This window comes from Salmo salar, chromosome 14 (genome assembly GCF_965601325.2).
Source record: "Salmo salar chromosome 14, fSalSal1, whole genome shotgun sequence".
In the NCBI taxonomy this organism is placed as follows: domain Eukaryota; kingdom Metazoa; phylum Chordata; class Actinopteri; order Salmoniformes; family Salmonidae; genus Salmo; species Salmo salar.
Window position 1 is genome coordinate 40,776,001 of NC_138304.1, and position 12,851 is coordinate 40,788,851.

General features: G+C 42.3%; 1 protein-coding gene across 1 annotated transcript in view; it reads left to right on the forward strand.

The window, feature by feature from the left end:
- The window catches only part of LOC106569526 (protein unc-13 homolog A), a 114,752-nt gene that overhangs the window by 17,531 nt on the left and 84,370 nt on the right, over positions 1-12,851 (forward strand). Inside the window, exons 4-8 of the mRNA XM_082960977.1 lie at positions 4,710-4,827; positions 5,158-5,281; positions 9,181-9,251; positions 11,189-11,255; positions 12,502-12,531. Of these exons, the coding sequence (XP_082817103.1) occupies positions 4,710-4,827; positions 5,158-5,281; positions 9,181-9,251; positions 11,189-11,255; positions 12,502-12,531 (410 nt within the window). The remainder of the gene's footprint in view (positions 1-4,709; positions 4,828-5,157; positions 5,282-9,180; positions 9,252-11,188; positions 11,256-12,501; positions 12,532-12,851) is intronic.

A 12,851-nucleotide genomic window follows, 5' to 3' on the forward strand; every position in this document is an offset into this window, starting at 1 on the left:
TCTCCTACATTATATATACTCCTACATTACATAACCATCTCCTACATTATATATACTCCTACATTACATAACCATCTCCTACATTACATATACTCCTACATTACATAACCATCTCCTACATTACATATACTCCTACATTACATAACCATCTCCTACATTATATATACTCCTACATTACATAACCATCTCCTAAATTATATATACTCCTACATTACATAACCATCTGTGGTAGCCAGTGAGTGTATACTAGTTTGACTGGTGAGTAGTGTGGTAGCCAGTGAGTGTATACTAGTTTGACTGGTGAGTAGTGTGGTAGCCAGTGAGTGTATACTAGTTTGACTGGTGAGTAGTGTGGTAGCCAGTGAGTGTATACTAGTTTGACTGGTGAGTAGTGTGGTAGCCAGTGAGTGTATACTAGTTTGACTGGTGAGTAGTGTGGTAGCCAGTGAGTGTATACTAGTTTGACTGGTGAGTAGTGTGGTAGCCAGTGAGTGTATACTAATTTGACTGGTGAGTAGTGTGGTAGCCAGTGAGTGTGTACTAGTTTCACTGGTGAGTAGTGTGGTAGCCAGTGAGTGTATACTAGTTTGACTGGTGAGTAGTGTGGTAGCCAGTGAGTGTATACTAGTTTGACTGGTGAGTAGTGTGGTAGCCAGTGAGTGTATACTAGTTTGACTGGTGAGTAGTGTAGTAGCCAGTGAGTGTATACTAGTTTCACTGGTGAGTAGTGTGGTAGCCAGTGAGTGTATACTAGTTTGACTGGTGAGTATTATGCTTACTAGTGCGGCAGGTAGCCTAGTGGTTAGAGCGTTGGACTTGTAACCAAAAGGTTGCAAGATCAAATCCCTGAGCTGACAAGGTAAAAATCTGTCGTTCTGCCCCTGAACAAGGCAGTTAAATCACTGTTCCTAGGCCGTCATTGAAAATCAGAATTTGTTCTTAAAACTGACTTGCATAGTTAAATAAAGGTAAAATAAAAACTAGTGGGTTATGAAACATGCAGCAGTAGGCAGGCTGGTTGACTGCAGATTAGTGTCCTGTGGGCTGCTGGTGTGATGGTGCGAGGTGTTTGGCATTGTAACAGTGTTGAACCACAGAAGGCCTTAGCTATGACTCAGATCCCTCTGTAATGGCTTCCAGTCTCCTCTCTTAAACTCAGATCCCTCTGTAATGGCTTCCAGTCTCCTCTCTTAAACTCAAATCCCTCTGTAATGGATTCCAGTCTCCTCTCTTAAACTCAGATCCCTCTGTAATGGCTTCCAGTCTCCTCTCTTAAACTCAAATCCCTCTGTAATGGCTTCCAGTCTCCTCTCTTAAACTCAAATCCCTCTGTAATGGCTTCCAGTCTCCTCTCTTAAACTCAGATCCCTCTGTAATGGCTTCCAGTCTCCTCTCTTAAACTCAAATCCCTCTGTAATGGCTTCCAGTCTCCTCTCTTAAACTCAAATCCCTCTGTAATGGATTCCAGTCTCCTCTCTTAAACTCAGATCCCTCTGTAATGGCTTCCAGTCTCCTCTCTTAAACTCAAATCCCTCTGTAATGGCTTCCAGTCTCCTCCCTTAAACTCAGATCCCTCTGTAATGGCTTCCAGTCTCCTCTCTTAAACTCAAATCCCTCTGTAATGGCTTCCAGTCTCCTCTCTTAAACTCAAATCCCTCTGTAATGGCTTCCAGTCTCCTCTCTTAAACTCAGATCCCTCTGTAATGGCTTCCAGTCTCCTCTCTTAAACTCAAATCCCTCTGTAATGGATTCCAGTCTCCTCTCTTAAACTCAGATCCCTCTGTAATGGCTTCCAGTCTCCTCTCTTAAACTCAAATCCCTCTGTAATGGCTTCCAGTCTCCTCTCTTAAACTCAAATCCCTCTGTAATGGCTTCCAGTCTCCTCTCTTAAACTCAGATCCCTCTGTAATGGCTTCCAGTCTCCTCTCTTAAACTCAAATCCCTCTGTAATGGCTTCCAGTCTCCTCTCTTAAACTCAAATCCCTCTGTAATGGATTCCAGTCTCCTCTCTTAAACTCAGATCCCTCTGTAATGGCTTCCAGTCTCCTCTCTTAAACTCAAATCCCTCTGTAATGGCTTCCAGTCTCCTCCCTTAAACTCAGATCCCTCTGTAATGGCTTCCAGTCTCCTCTCTTAAACTCAGATCCCTCTGTAATGGCTTCCAGTCTCCTCCCACAGTTATGGGCACTAATCAAAATGGCACTTTTCTTAAAAAGAGTCATTACTCAGACAGGAAATCTTGCCTCCATCTTTTTAAAATAAAGGTAGACTCAGCGATATGACATAGATGCAGAAAATAAATAGCATAGTGGGTCACCCCAAAAATATTTACAGTTGAAGTCGGAAGTTTACACACACTTAGGTTGGAGTCATTAAAACTCGTTTTTCAACCACTCCACAAATTTCTTGTTAACAAACTATAATTTTGGCAAGTCAGTTAGGACATCTACTTTGTGCATGACACAAGTCATTTTTGCAACAATTGTTTACAGACAGATTAATTGGAGGTCAATTGGCCTACCTTCAAACTCAGTGCCTCTTTGCTTGACATCATAGGTAAATCAGCCAAGACCTCAGGAAAAAAATTGTAGACGTCCACAAGTCTGGTTCATCCTTGGGAGCAATTTCCAAATGCCTGAATGTACCACGTTCATCTGTACAAACAATAGTACGCAAGTATAAACACCATGGGACCACGCAGCCGTCATACCGCTCAGGAAGGAGATGCATTCTGTCTCCTAGAGGTGAACGTACTTTGGTGCGAAAAGTGCAAATCAGTCCCAGAACAACAGCAAAGGACCTTGTGCAAGATGCTGGATGAAACAGGTACAAAAGTATCTATATCCACAGTAAAACAAGTAATATATCGACATAACCTGAAAGGCCGCTCAGCAAGGAAGAAGCCACTGCTCCAAAACTGCCATAAAAAAGCCAGACTACGGTAAGCAACTGCACATGGGGACAAAGATTGTACTTTTTGGAGAAATGTCCTCTGGTCTGATGAAACAAAAATAGGACTGTTTGGCCATAATGACCATCCTTATGTTTGGAGGAAAAAGGGGGATGCTTGCAAGCCGAAGAACACCATCCCAACACTGAAGCATGGGGGTGGCAGCATCATGTTGTGGGGGTGCTTTGCTGCAGGAGGGGCTGGTGCACGTCACAAAATAGATGGCATCATCAGGCAGGAAAATTACGTGGATATATTGAAGCAACATCTCAAGACATCAGTCTGGAAGTTAAGCTTGGTTGCAAATAGGTCTTCCAAATGGACAATGACCCCAAGCATATTTCCAAAGTTGTGGCCAAACGGCTTAAGGACAACAAAGTCAAGGTATTGGAGTGGCCATCACAAAGCCCTGACCTCAGTCCTATAGAAATTTTGTGGGCAGAACTGAAGAAGCGTGTGAGAGCAAGGAGGCCTACAAACCTGACTCAGTTACACCAGCTCTGTCAGGAGGAATGGGCCAAAATTCACCCAACTTATTAATGTGGGATGCTTGTGGAAGGCTACCCGAAACGTTTGACCCAAGTTAAACAATTTAAAGGCAATGCTACCAAATACTTATTGAGTGTATGTAAACTTCTGACCCACTGGGAATGTGATGAAAGAAATAAAAGCTGAAATAAATCATTCTCTCTACTATTATTCTGACATTTCACATTCTTAAAATAAAGTGGTGATCCTAACTGACTTAAAACAGGGAATTTTTTACCAGGATTAAAGGACATTTAATCCTAGTACATTTAATCCTGACATTAAATCCTAGTAAAAATTCCCTGTTTTAGGCAATGCACTGGGATTGGTTTGCACTGTATAGTTGATGAAACATTGAATTTGGCCTTACTGCTATTAGCCCATAGAAAGGTATTGAATTACAGCTTCATACATCGATAAACAGATAGATTTTTGGGGGGACTAAAGGAAGTGTGTTCCTAAGTGTCTGTCCTATATCTGAGAGGTATAAGAAGGATCAGGAAATAATTCCTTATTTATTTTTTATATGTATTTAACTCCTTATTTTAGGCTCTAAACTATCTCCATATATACTCCCATTCATTTTTTAAACTGGTACCCGGCTACCTTCAGACTAGTCTTGTGAGGCTTGTGGGCATCTCCCCTCCCCCAATCCCCCAAATTCCCCCCCACCTTCCCCATCTCTCTCCTCCCCCATCTCTCTCTTCCCCTCTCTCCCCTCGCTCTCTACCCCTCGCTCTCTACCTCTCCCCCGTCTCTCTCTTTAATAACTCCCTGTTGTCTTGTAAAGGCTGTTTGTTAGATTTCTCCCAGACTCTCTCTTATAGAGACATGTTTTCTATTTGTTACCGTCAGACCCAGAAGTCATTTGTGTGTGTGTGTGTCTGTGTGTGTTAGAGAGAGAAAAAATATAATAATCCCAATCACACAGCACATTTGTATGTCCCACCCTGGGCTTTTCTCTGACTCTGGGTCGGCCTCTGTTTACTCTAGTTCCTCGTCCTCCTCCTCCCCTCCAACCCTCCCTCACTCCTTCCACTCAGTTTATTCCTGTCTTCCTGACACAAACTCCTCTGTGTATCTCTTTTCCCCATTCTATCTCCTGCTGTCTTTCCCCTATTATATCTGTGCTGTCTTCTCTCTCTGTCTCTGACTCTCTGTCTCTCTGTGTCTCTCTCTTTCTCCCTCTCTTTGTCTCTCTCTCTGTCTCTCTCTGTCTCGGTCTCTCTAGTGAGATTAACAGGCTGGACCTGGGGCTGACGGTGGAGATGTGGAATAAAGGGTTAATATGGGACACCATGGTTGGCACGGTGTGGATCCCCCTGCACAGCATCCGCCAATCAAACGAGGTACACAACACCCCCAAAACTCATACTGGCATAGTACTACTTACTTCCTAAGCCGGGGCAAGGAACTCCTTGGGATAATAAATGATATCAGCCATGGAAGCTATGAGTGGAATGTAAAATCAGAATGACTCACTGAATGAGTACCTGTTGAAAGATCCAGGGACAGACTGGTTGTCAGTTGCATGACAATGACTGTAAGAGACAGTAAGACAGCACGAACAGATCTGGGACCAGGCTAATGTTTTAGTATACAGTGTTACAATGGGGTTCTAACTAACAAACTAACAATGATAATGTATCAGGTTCATGCATTCTATTTCTATTGTGTAGGAGGGTCCGGGGAAGTGGCTAACCCTGGACTCCCAGGTTATCATGGCGGACAACGATATCTGTGGAACCAAAGACCCCACTTTACATCAGGTGCTGCTGGACACACGCTTTGAACTGCCTCTGGGTGAGTGAGGGAGGGAACCAATGAAATAACTAACAAACTAATAAACAAAACAATTATTAACGGATGGATGAACAAACACAACTTAATGAATGAAATAATGACCCTAATTTATTCCCCCAAAACATCTCAAAATACAGTAGATATAATACAGTAGTTAAAATACAGTAGTTAAAATAGAGTAGTTAAAATAAAGTTGATAAAATACAGTAGATATAATACAGTAGTTAAAATAGAGTAGTTAAAATACAGTTGATAAAATACAGTAGATAAAATACAGTAGATATAATACAGTAGTTAAAATAGAGTAGTTAAAATAAAGTTGATAAAATACAGTAGATATAATACAGTAGTTAAAATAGAGTAGTTAAAATACAGTTGATAAAATACAGTAGATAAAATACAGTAGATATAATACAGTAGTTAAAATAGAGTAGTTAAAATACAGTTGATAAAATACAGTAGATAAAATACAGTAGATAAAATACAGTAGATGTGCCTAATATGCTAGACTGTTACCATGGTTACCCCATGGATGTTCAGTCTGAAAGAAATCGCCCTAAAAAAGACGCAGGGGTCTCTACAAGCCAGAGTGTTGAATGAAATTATATTTAAAAACACTTTACTGTTTGTTCGTGTTGTTGGTACTTTTGACGGTAGGAGTTGGAGTTAAATTGTCCACTGGAAAATATTACTATTAACCAGAGTTGTTGTAGCACCGGTCTGTATACGGCTCTGTCGGCTTATATTTCCAGTTTGTATTTTCAATCTCCTGACCCATGGCTGTGATGCATAATATGTAAACAACTTAACTGAACATTGTCAACCGATGAACATTTCCTAGCAATCAGCTGGAAGTGCTTGCGTTTTACTGAAAATTAAAAGTCGGCAACGTTGGGTCTATGGTTCGGCTACGGTCAGCCATTGTCTACATATTGTGCAAATGTTTACGTCGCTTGCAAATTGTGTTAGTATTGAAAATACAAAACGGAAATACAAACTGACAGAACCATATGCATACCAGCGTACTGAAAGAAGGGCTCATAATACTTCCCTGTGGATATTCTGTCTCAGATTACCTTCGACACGAGGACAAAATCAGCAGACAACAGGTCAAGTAAGTCAAAATGAAGTTTCTTCAACATTCTGACTTGTATTGGGACTGTTCGGAAATGTCGAGCGTACATGTTAGAGACGAGAGTGTAAGTCTTCCACTCTCAGATTCTAAAAGGGGCAAACATTAGATTAGATGTCTCTAATCATATGTGTACGTGTCACTGTCCACACTCCACATACACAGTCATGCCAGAGAAGCATCTTAATGTGAACATAATCACACCTGAACCTACATTCTGATCTTTAGCTGAGTTATCCAGGGTCTTATATTCATTAGTGTACAACGTAACAAAACATTTTGCAATGGAAAATGAAAACAAGTGTTTCTCATTGAACAAGACCTGGTAGTCCCTCCCGGTTTTGGCCCATTTGCTTCCGTTTCGTTGCTAGTGAATACAACGCTGTTTAATTACATTCCATGTGTCCCCATAGAAACACACTGATCTGTGTCACTAGGTTGGCTGCTTCTGTCCTTCCCTTTAGCTTCCTGTGTGAACGTAATCAGGATTTGTTCTGCTAGCATTGATTAGGAGTCATTTTACACTGCCTCTCATCCCCTAGATACTGGTGATATGACTCTGTCTGTCTGTCTGTCTGTCTGTCTGACTGCGCAACAGTCAAGCCAATAGGTTATTTAAAGGTCTGGGGTTCTGGGTGAAAAGTCAATCTCACTGTGATTGGTGGTAATAGTTTGGGGGGAAATGGGTGCACTAGAGTAGCTTCTAACCAGCTAGTAGTATTTATACAACGGGTGGGTCTAATCCTGAATGCTGATTGGTTAAAACCGGATTCCAGACGGTGCCTATTCCACAAGTTACCACCTGCTAAATCTATGAAGTTAAAATGCCTATTTACTCTGTTCCATCTGACTGCACAATCCACTGTCTCATCAACCCAGCCAGGCAATTTATAAACTTGATCTCCACTATAAAAAGCATTTAGAAATTCTAACTTTCTTTTGTTTTCAACAGCTGAGCTTCGTATAAACCTTGCTGTCTGTCACTCTGCGACATTTGCAACATTGTTTCAATATTCAATCTCCTGCTGTCCCATAGTAATGAACGTGTCGAGAGTCGGGACGAGACAGACAGGCAGGCAGCGTTTCTCAGCCAGTCGAAATCATGAATCAGCTGACATAATTTTTATGGATATATATACCATTTAAAAAAACATTGAAAACAGGTCAAACGATTTGCTGATTTGCAGTCTCCAGCTTCAGGTTGAGGTGATTGTGTAGATGTGTTGTAGGCTTGCTCCTCTGAACAACCGTGTCTTGATGAGAGCAGCAGGTAGCCAAGTGGTTAGAGTCCCCGAGCTGACAAGGTACAAATCTGTTGTTCTGCCTGAACAAGGCAGTCAACCCACTGTTCCTAGGCCGTCATTGAAATTAATAATTTGTTCATAACTGAATTGCTAAGTTAAATAAAGGTTAAAAAATAGCACTATTCGAGGCGAAATCGTGCCTTATTAGCTCATTGCAGCCACTTTGCTGTTATTCTGGCTGCACTTTTGGACGTGACTATTCGTTAGCCGTAGTTGGCTAGCTAGCAAGCAAGGGATTAGAACGTTGCCAGCCAGTATGTCCATGGAACACGGGGGCTCGTCTGTCTCGCACGTTTTAATTAAAATTAAAACATTATTTGAATATATTGGTAACCCGTTGTATAAAAGTGATAATGCCCTCTAAGCCGTTGTCTCGGGCCTAACAACACTCGTGCCAATATATCCTCCAAACATCGGCTCTCGGGCGTTATCACTTATGTAAGCTATCCAAGTAAAAGGCCTGTTGGAAAGCTTAATGTTAATTGTTGTGGTGTGTGCGTGTGCATGTGAGAGGGTACATACCTAGATGTGTGTGTGCATGTGAGAGGGTACATACCTAGATGTGCGTGTGCATGTGAGAGGGTACATACCTAGATGTGTGTGTGCGTGTGAGAGGGTACATACCTAGATGTGTGTGTGCGTGTGCATGTGAGAGGGTACATACCTAAATGTGTGTGTGCGTGTGCATGTGAGAGGGTACATACCTAGATGTGTGTGTGTGCATGTGAGAGGGTACATACCTAGATGTGTGCGTGTGCATGTGAGAGGCTACATACCTAGATGTGTGCGTGTGCATGTGAGAGGGTACATACCTAGATGTGTGTGTGTGAGAGGGTACATACCTAGATGTGTGTGTGTGTGAGAGGGTACATACCTAGATGTGTGTGTGCGGGTGAGAGGGTACATACCTAGATGTGTGTGTGAGAGGGTACATACCTAGATGTGTGTGTGAGAGGGTACATACCTAGATGTGTGTGTGTGAGAGGGTACATACCTAGATGTGTGTGTGCGTGTGAGAGGGTACATACCTAGATGTGTGTGTGTGTGAGAGGGTACATACCTAGATGTGTGTGTGCGTGTGAGAGGGTACATACCTAGATGTGTGTGTGCGGGTGAGAGGGTACATACCTAGATGTGTGTGTGAGAGGGTACATACCTAGATGTGTGTGTGTGTGTGTGTGTGAGAGGGTACATACCTAGATGTGTGTGTGCGGGTGAGAGGGTACTAACCTAGATGTGTGTGTGAGAGGGTACATACCTAGATGTGTGTGTGTGAGAGGGTACATACCTAGATGTGTGTGTGAGGGTACATACCTAGATGTGTGTGTGTGAAAGAGGGTACATACCTAGATGTGTGTGTAAGAGGGTACATACCTAGATGTGTGTGTGCAGGTGAGAGGATACATACCTAGATGTGTGTGTGCGGGTCAGCTGTGATGTTTTTGTTGGGCTCTTGTTTTCAGATATCCCTGAGGAAGAGGCACGCTATTGGGCCAAAAAACTGGAGCAACTCAATGCCATGAGAGACCAGGATGTAAGCTGTTGTCCAACACATATACAGTTGAAGTCGGAAGTTTACATACACTTAGATTGGAGTCATTAAAACTCGTTTTTCAACCACTCCACAAATTTCTTGTTAACAAACTATAGTTTTGGCAAGTCGGTTAGGACATCTACTTTGTGCATGACACAAGTAATTTTTCCAACAATTGTTTACAGACAGATTATTTCACTTATAATTCACTGCATCACAATTCCAGTGGGTCAGAAGTTTACATGCACTAAATTGACTGTGCCTTTAAACATCTTGGAAAATTCCATAAAATGATGTCATGGCTTTAGAAGCTCCTGATAGGCTAATTGACATCATTTGAGTCAATTGGAGGTGTACCTGTGGATGTATTTCAAGGCCTACCTTCAAACTCAGTGCCTCTTTGCTTGACATCATGGGAAAATCAAAAGAAATCAGCCAAGACCTCAGAAAAACACTTGTAGACCTCTACAAGTCTGGTTCATCCTTGGGAGCATTTCCAAATGTCTGAAGGTACCACGTTCATCTGTACAAACAACAGTACGCAAGTATAAACACCATGGGACCACGCATCCGTCACACCGCTCAGGAAGGAGACGCGTTCTGTCTCCTAGAGATGAACGTACTTTGGTGCGAAAAGTGCAAATCAATCCCAGAACAATAGCAAAGGACCTTGTGAAGATGCTGGAGGAAACAGGTACAAAGTATCTATATCCACAGTAAAACGAGTCCTATATCGACATAACCTGAAAGGCCGCTCAGTAAGGAAGAAGCCACTGCTCCAAACCCGCCATAAAAAAGCCAGACTACGGTTTGCAACTGCACATGGGGTCAAAGATCATACTTTTTGGAGAAATGTCCTCTGGTCTGATGAAACAAAAATAGAACTGTTTGGCCATAATGACCATCGTTATGTTTGGAGGAAAATAGGGGGATGCTTGCAAGCCGAAGAACACCATCCCAACCATGAAGGACGGGGGTGGCAGCATCATGTTGTGGGGGTGCTTTGCTGCAGGAGGGGCTGGTGCACTTCACAAAATAGATGGCATCATGAGGATGGAAAATTATGTGGATATATTGAAGCAACATCTCAAGACATCAGTCAGAAAGTTAAAGCTTGGTCGCAAATGGGTCTTCCAAATGGACAATGACCCCAAGCATACTTCCAAAGTTGTGGCAAAATGGCTTCAATCCTACAGAAAATTTGTGGGCAGAACTGAAAAATCATGTGCGAGCAAGAAGGCCTACAAACCTGACTCAGTTACACCAGCTCTGTCAGGAGGAATGGGAAAAAATTCACCCAACTTGTGGGAAGCTTGTGGAAGGCTACCTGAAACATTTGACCCAAGTTATACAATTTAAAGGCAATGCTACCAAATACTAATTGAGTGTATGTAAACTTCTGACCCACTGGGAATGTGATGAAAGAAATAAAAGCTGAAATAAATCATTCTCTCTACTATTATTCTGGCATTTCAAATTCTTAAAATAAAGTGGTGATCCTAACTGAATTGTTCCTGAATTGTTCCTAGGATTAAATGTCAGGAATTGTGAAAAACTGAGTTTAAATGTATTTAGCTGAGGTGTATGTAAACTTCCAGGGAATTGTTCCTAGGATTAAATGTCAGGAATTGTGAAAAACTGAGTTTAAATGTATTTAGCTGAGGTGTATGTAAACTTCCAACTTCAACTGTAATGGCTCACCCTCTATTAATTACAAAGTAAAATGAATTTGAATGATATACAGTGTGTTATATTTACTGCATATGCCATTATATATGCCATTCAGTAGAGGCGTTTTATCCAAAGCGACTTACAGTCATGCATGCATATATTTTCACGTATGGGTGGCCCCAGCAGGACCCAGGACCCATGACCTTTGACTCTGCAAGCTCCATGCGCTACCGACTGAGGAAAATATTATGTGTGATGTATTTCAGATAACTAACCAGGACTCGTACCAGGAAGACCCGGAGAGACCACTTCCTGTCCCAGGGACACAGTGCTGTGAGTTATCCACCAATCACTGGGCTTGTCTGATATTTGTATTGCTCTAGTGTGTGTGTGTGTGTGTGTGTGTGTGTGTGTGTGTGTGTGTGTGTGTGTGTGTGTGTGTGTGTGTGTGTGTGTGTGTGCGCACATGCACGTGTGTATTTGCATGTGTGTCTGGGTGTATCCACATTGATAAAGTGAAACATCAATATGAGTATTAAATATATAGAAGCATCTCTACTGGATTCAGTATTTCTGGTGGTGTCCGTCAATGTTCCTGGTGGTGTCAGTCAATGTTTCTGGTGGTGTCAGTCAGAGTGTTTCTGGGCGAGTCAGTCATTGTTTCTGGTGGTGTCAGTCAGAGTGTTTCTGGTGGTGTCAGTCAGAGTGTTTCTGGGCGAGTCAGTCATTGTTTCTGGTGGTGTCAGTCAGAGTGTTTCTGGTGGTGTCAGTCAGAGTGTTTCTGGGCGAGTCAGTCATTGTTTCTGGTGGTGTCAGTCTGTGTTTCTGGTGGTGTCAGTCTGTGTTTCTGGTGGTGTCAGTCATTGTTTCTGGTGGTGTCAGTCAGAGTGTTTCTGGTGGTGTCAGTCATTGTTTCTGGTGGTGTCAGTCATTGTTTCTGGTGGTGTCAGTCTGTGTTTCTGGTGGTGTCAGTCTGTGTTTCTGGTGGTGTCAGTCAGAGTGTTTCTGGTGGTGTCAGTCAGAGTGTTTCTGGTGTTGTCAGTCAGAGTGTTTCTGGTGGTGTCAGTCTGTGTTTCTGGTGGTGTCAGTCTGTGTTTCTGGTGGTGTCAGTCAGTGTTTCTGGTGGTGTCAGTCAGTGTTTCCGTTGGTGTCAATCAGAATGCTTCTGATGGTGTCAGTCAGAGTGTTTGTCTACTTACTGACACCACGAAGGGGAGGGGGAGGAGGAGGGGATGAGTGGAGCGGGACGGGCGAGGACTCTAGCTGTCTGACAGCCAGCCCCCACTGGGTCTTCCTACACACATACATGCGTGCGCACACAAACACACACACTCAGACAAACAGAGACCTCAGCAAACTAGCCTCCTTGTTGGCATGAAAACATTTCCTACCAATAACAATGCATGGCAGTCTGTACCTAAAAGCACCCTTACTTTAGCACAGCATACTATGCAGTAAGACACACATTCCATGAGTGCAAACAGTTCAATTAAAGTGTTCTAAAACCCATGAAATTAATTAGATATTGTCATATTCAGCATGTTTCATAATTCATCTTAAAAATTCTGTTTCTTTGTAGGTAACTGGAGTCTGTGGGGAGACCAACAAAGTGAGTTACCTTTAATGCACCCTCTGTTTATATTCGTCGCTCTCTCTCTGCCTCTCTTTCTCTCTCTTTCTCTCTCGTTCTCTCTTTTTATCTTTCTTTCTTTTTCTCTCTCTTTCACTATTTTGTCTCTCTCTCTCTTTCTCTCTCTCTCTTTCTCGCTGTCTTTATCTCTATCTCTTTCTTTCTCTCTTGCTCTTTCTTTATTTCTCTTTAAATTAATTGAAATAAAATGTAAGAGGCTTTATTGGCATGGGGAACATATGTTTACATTGCCAAAGCAAGTGGAATAGATAGTAAACAAAAGTGAAAAAATAAAATAA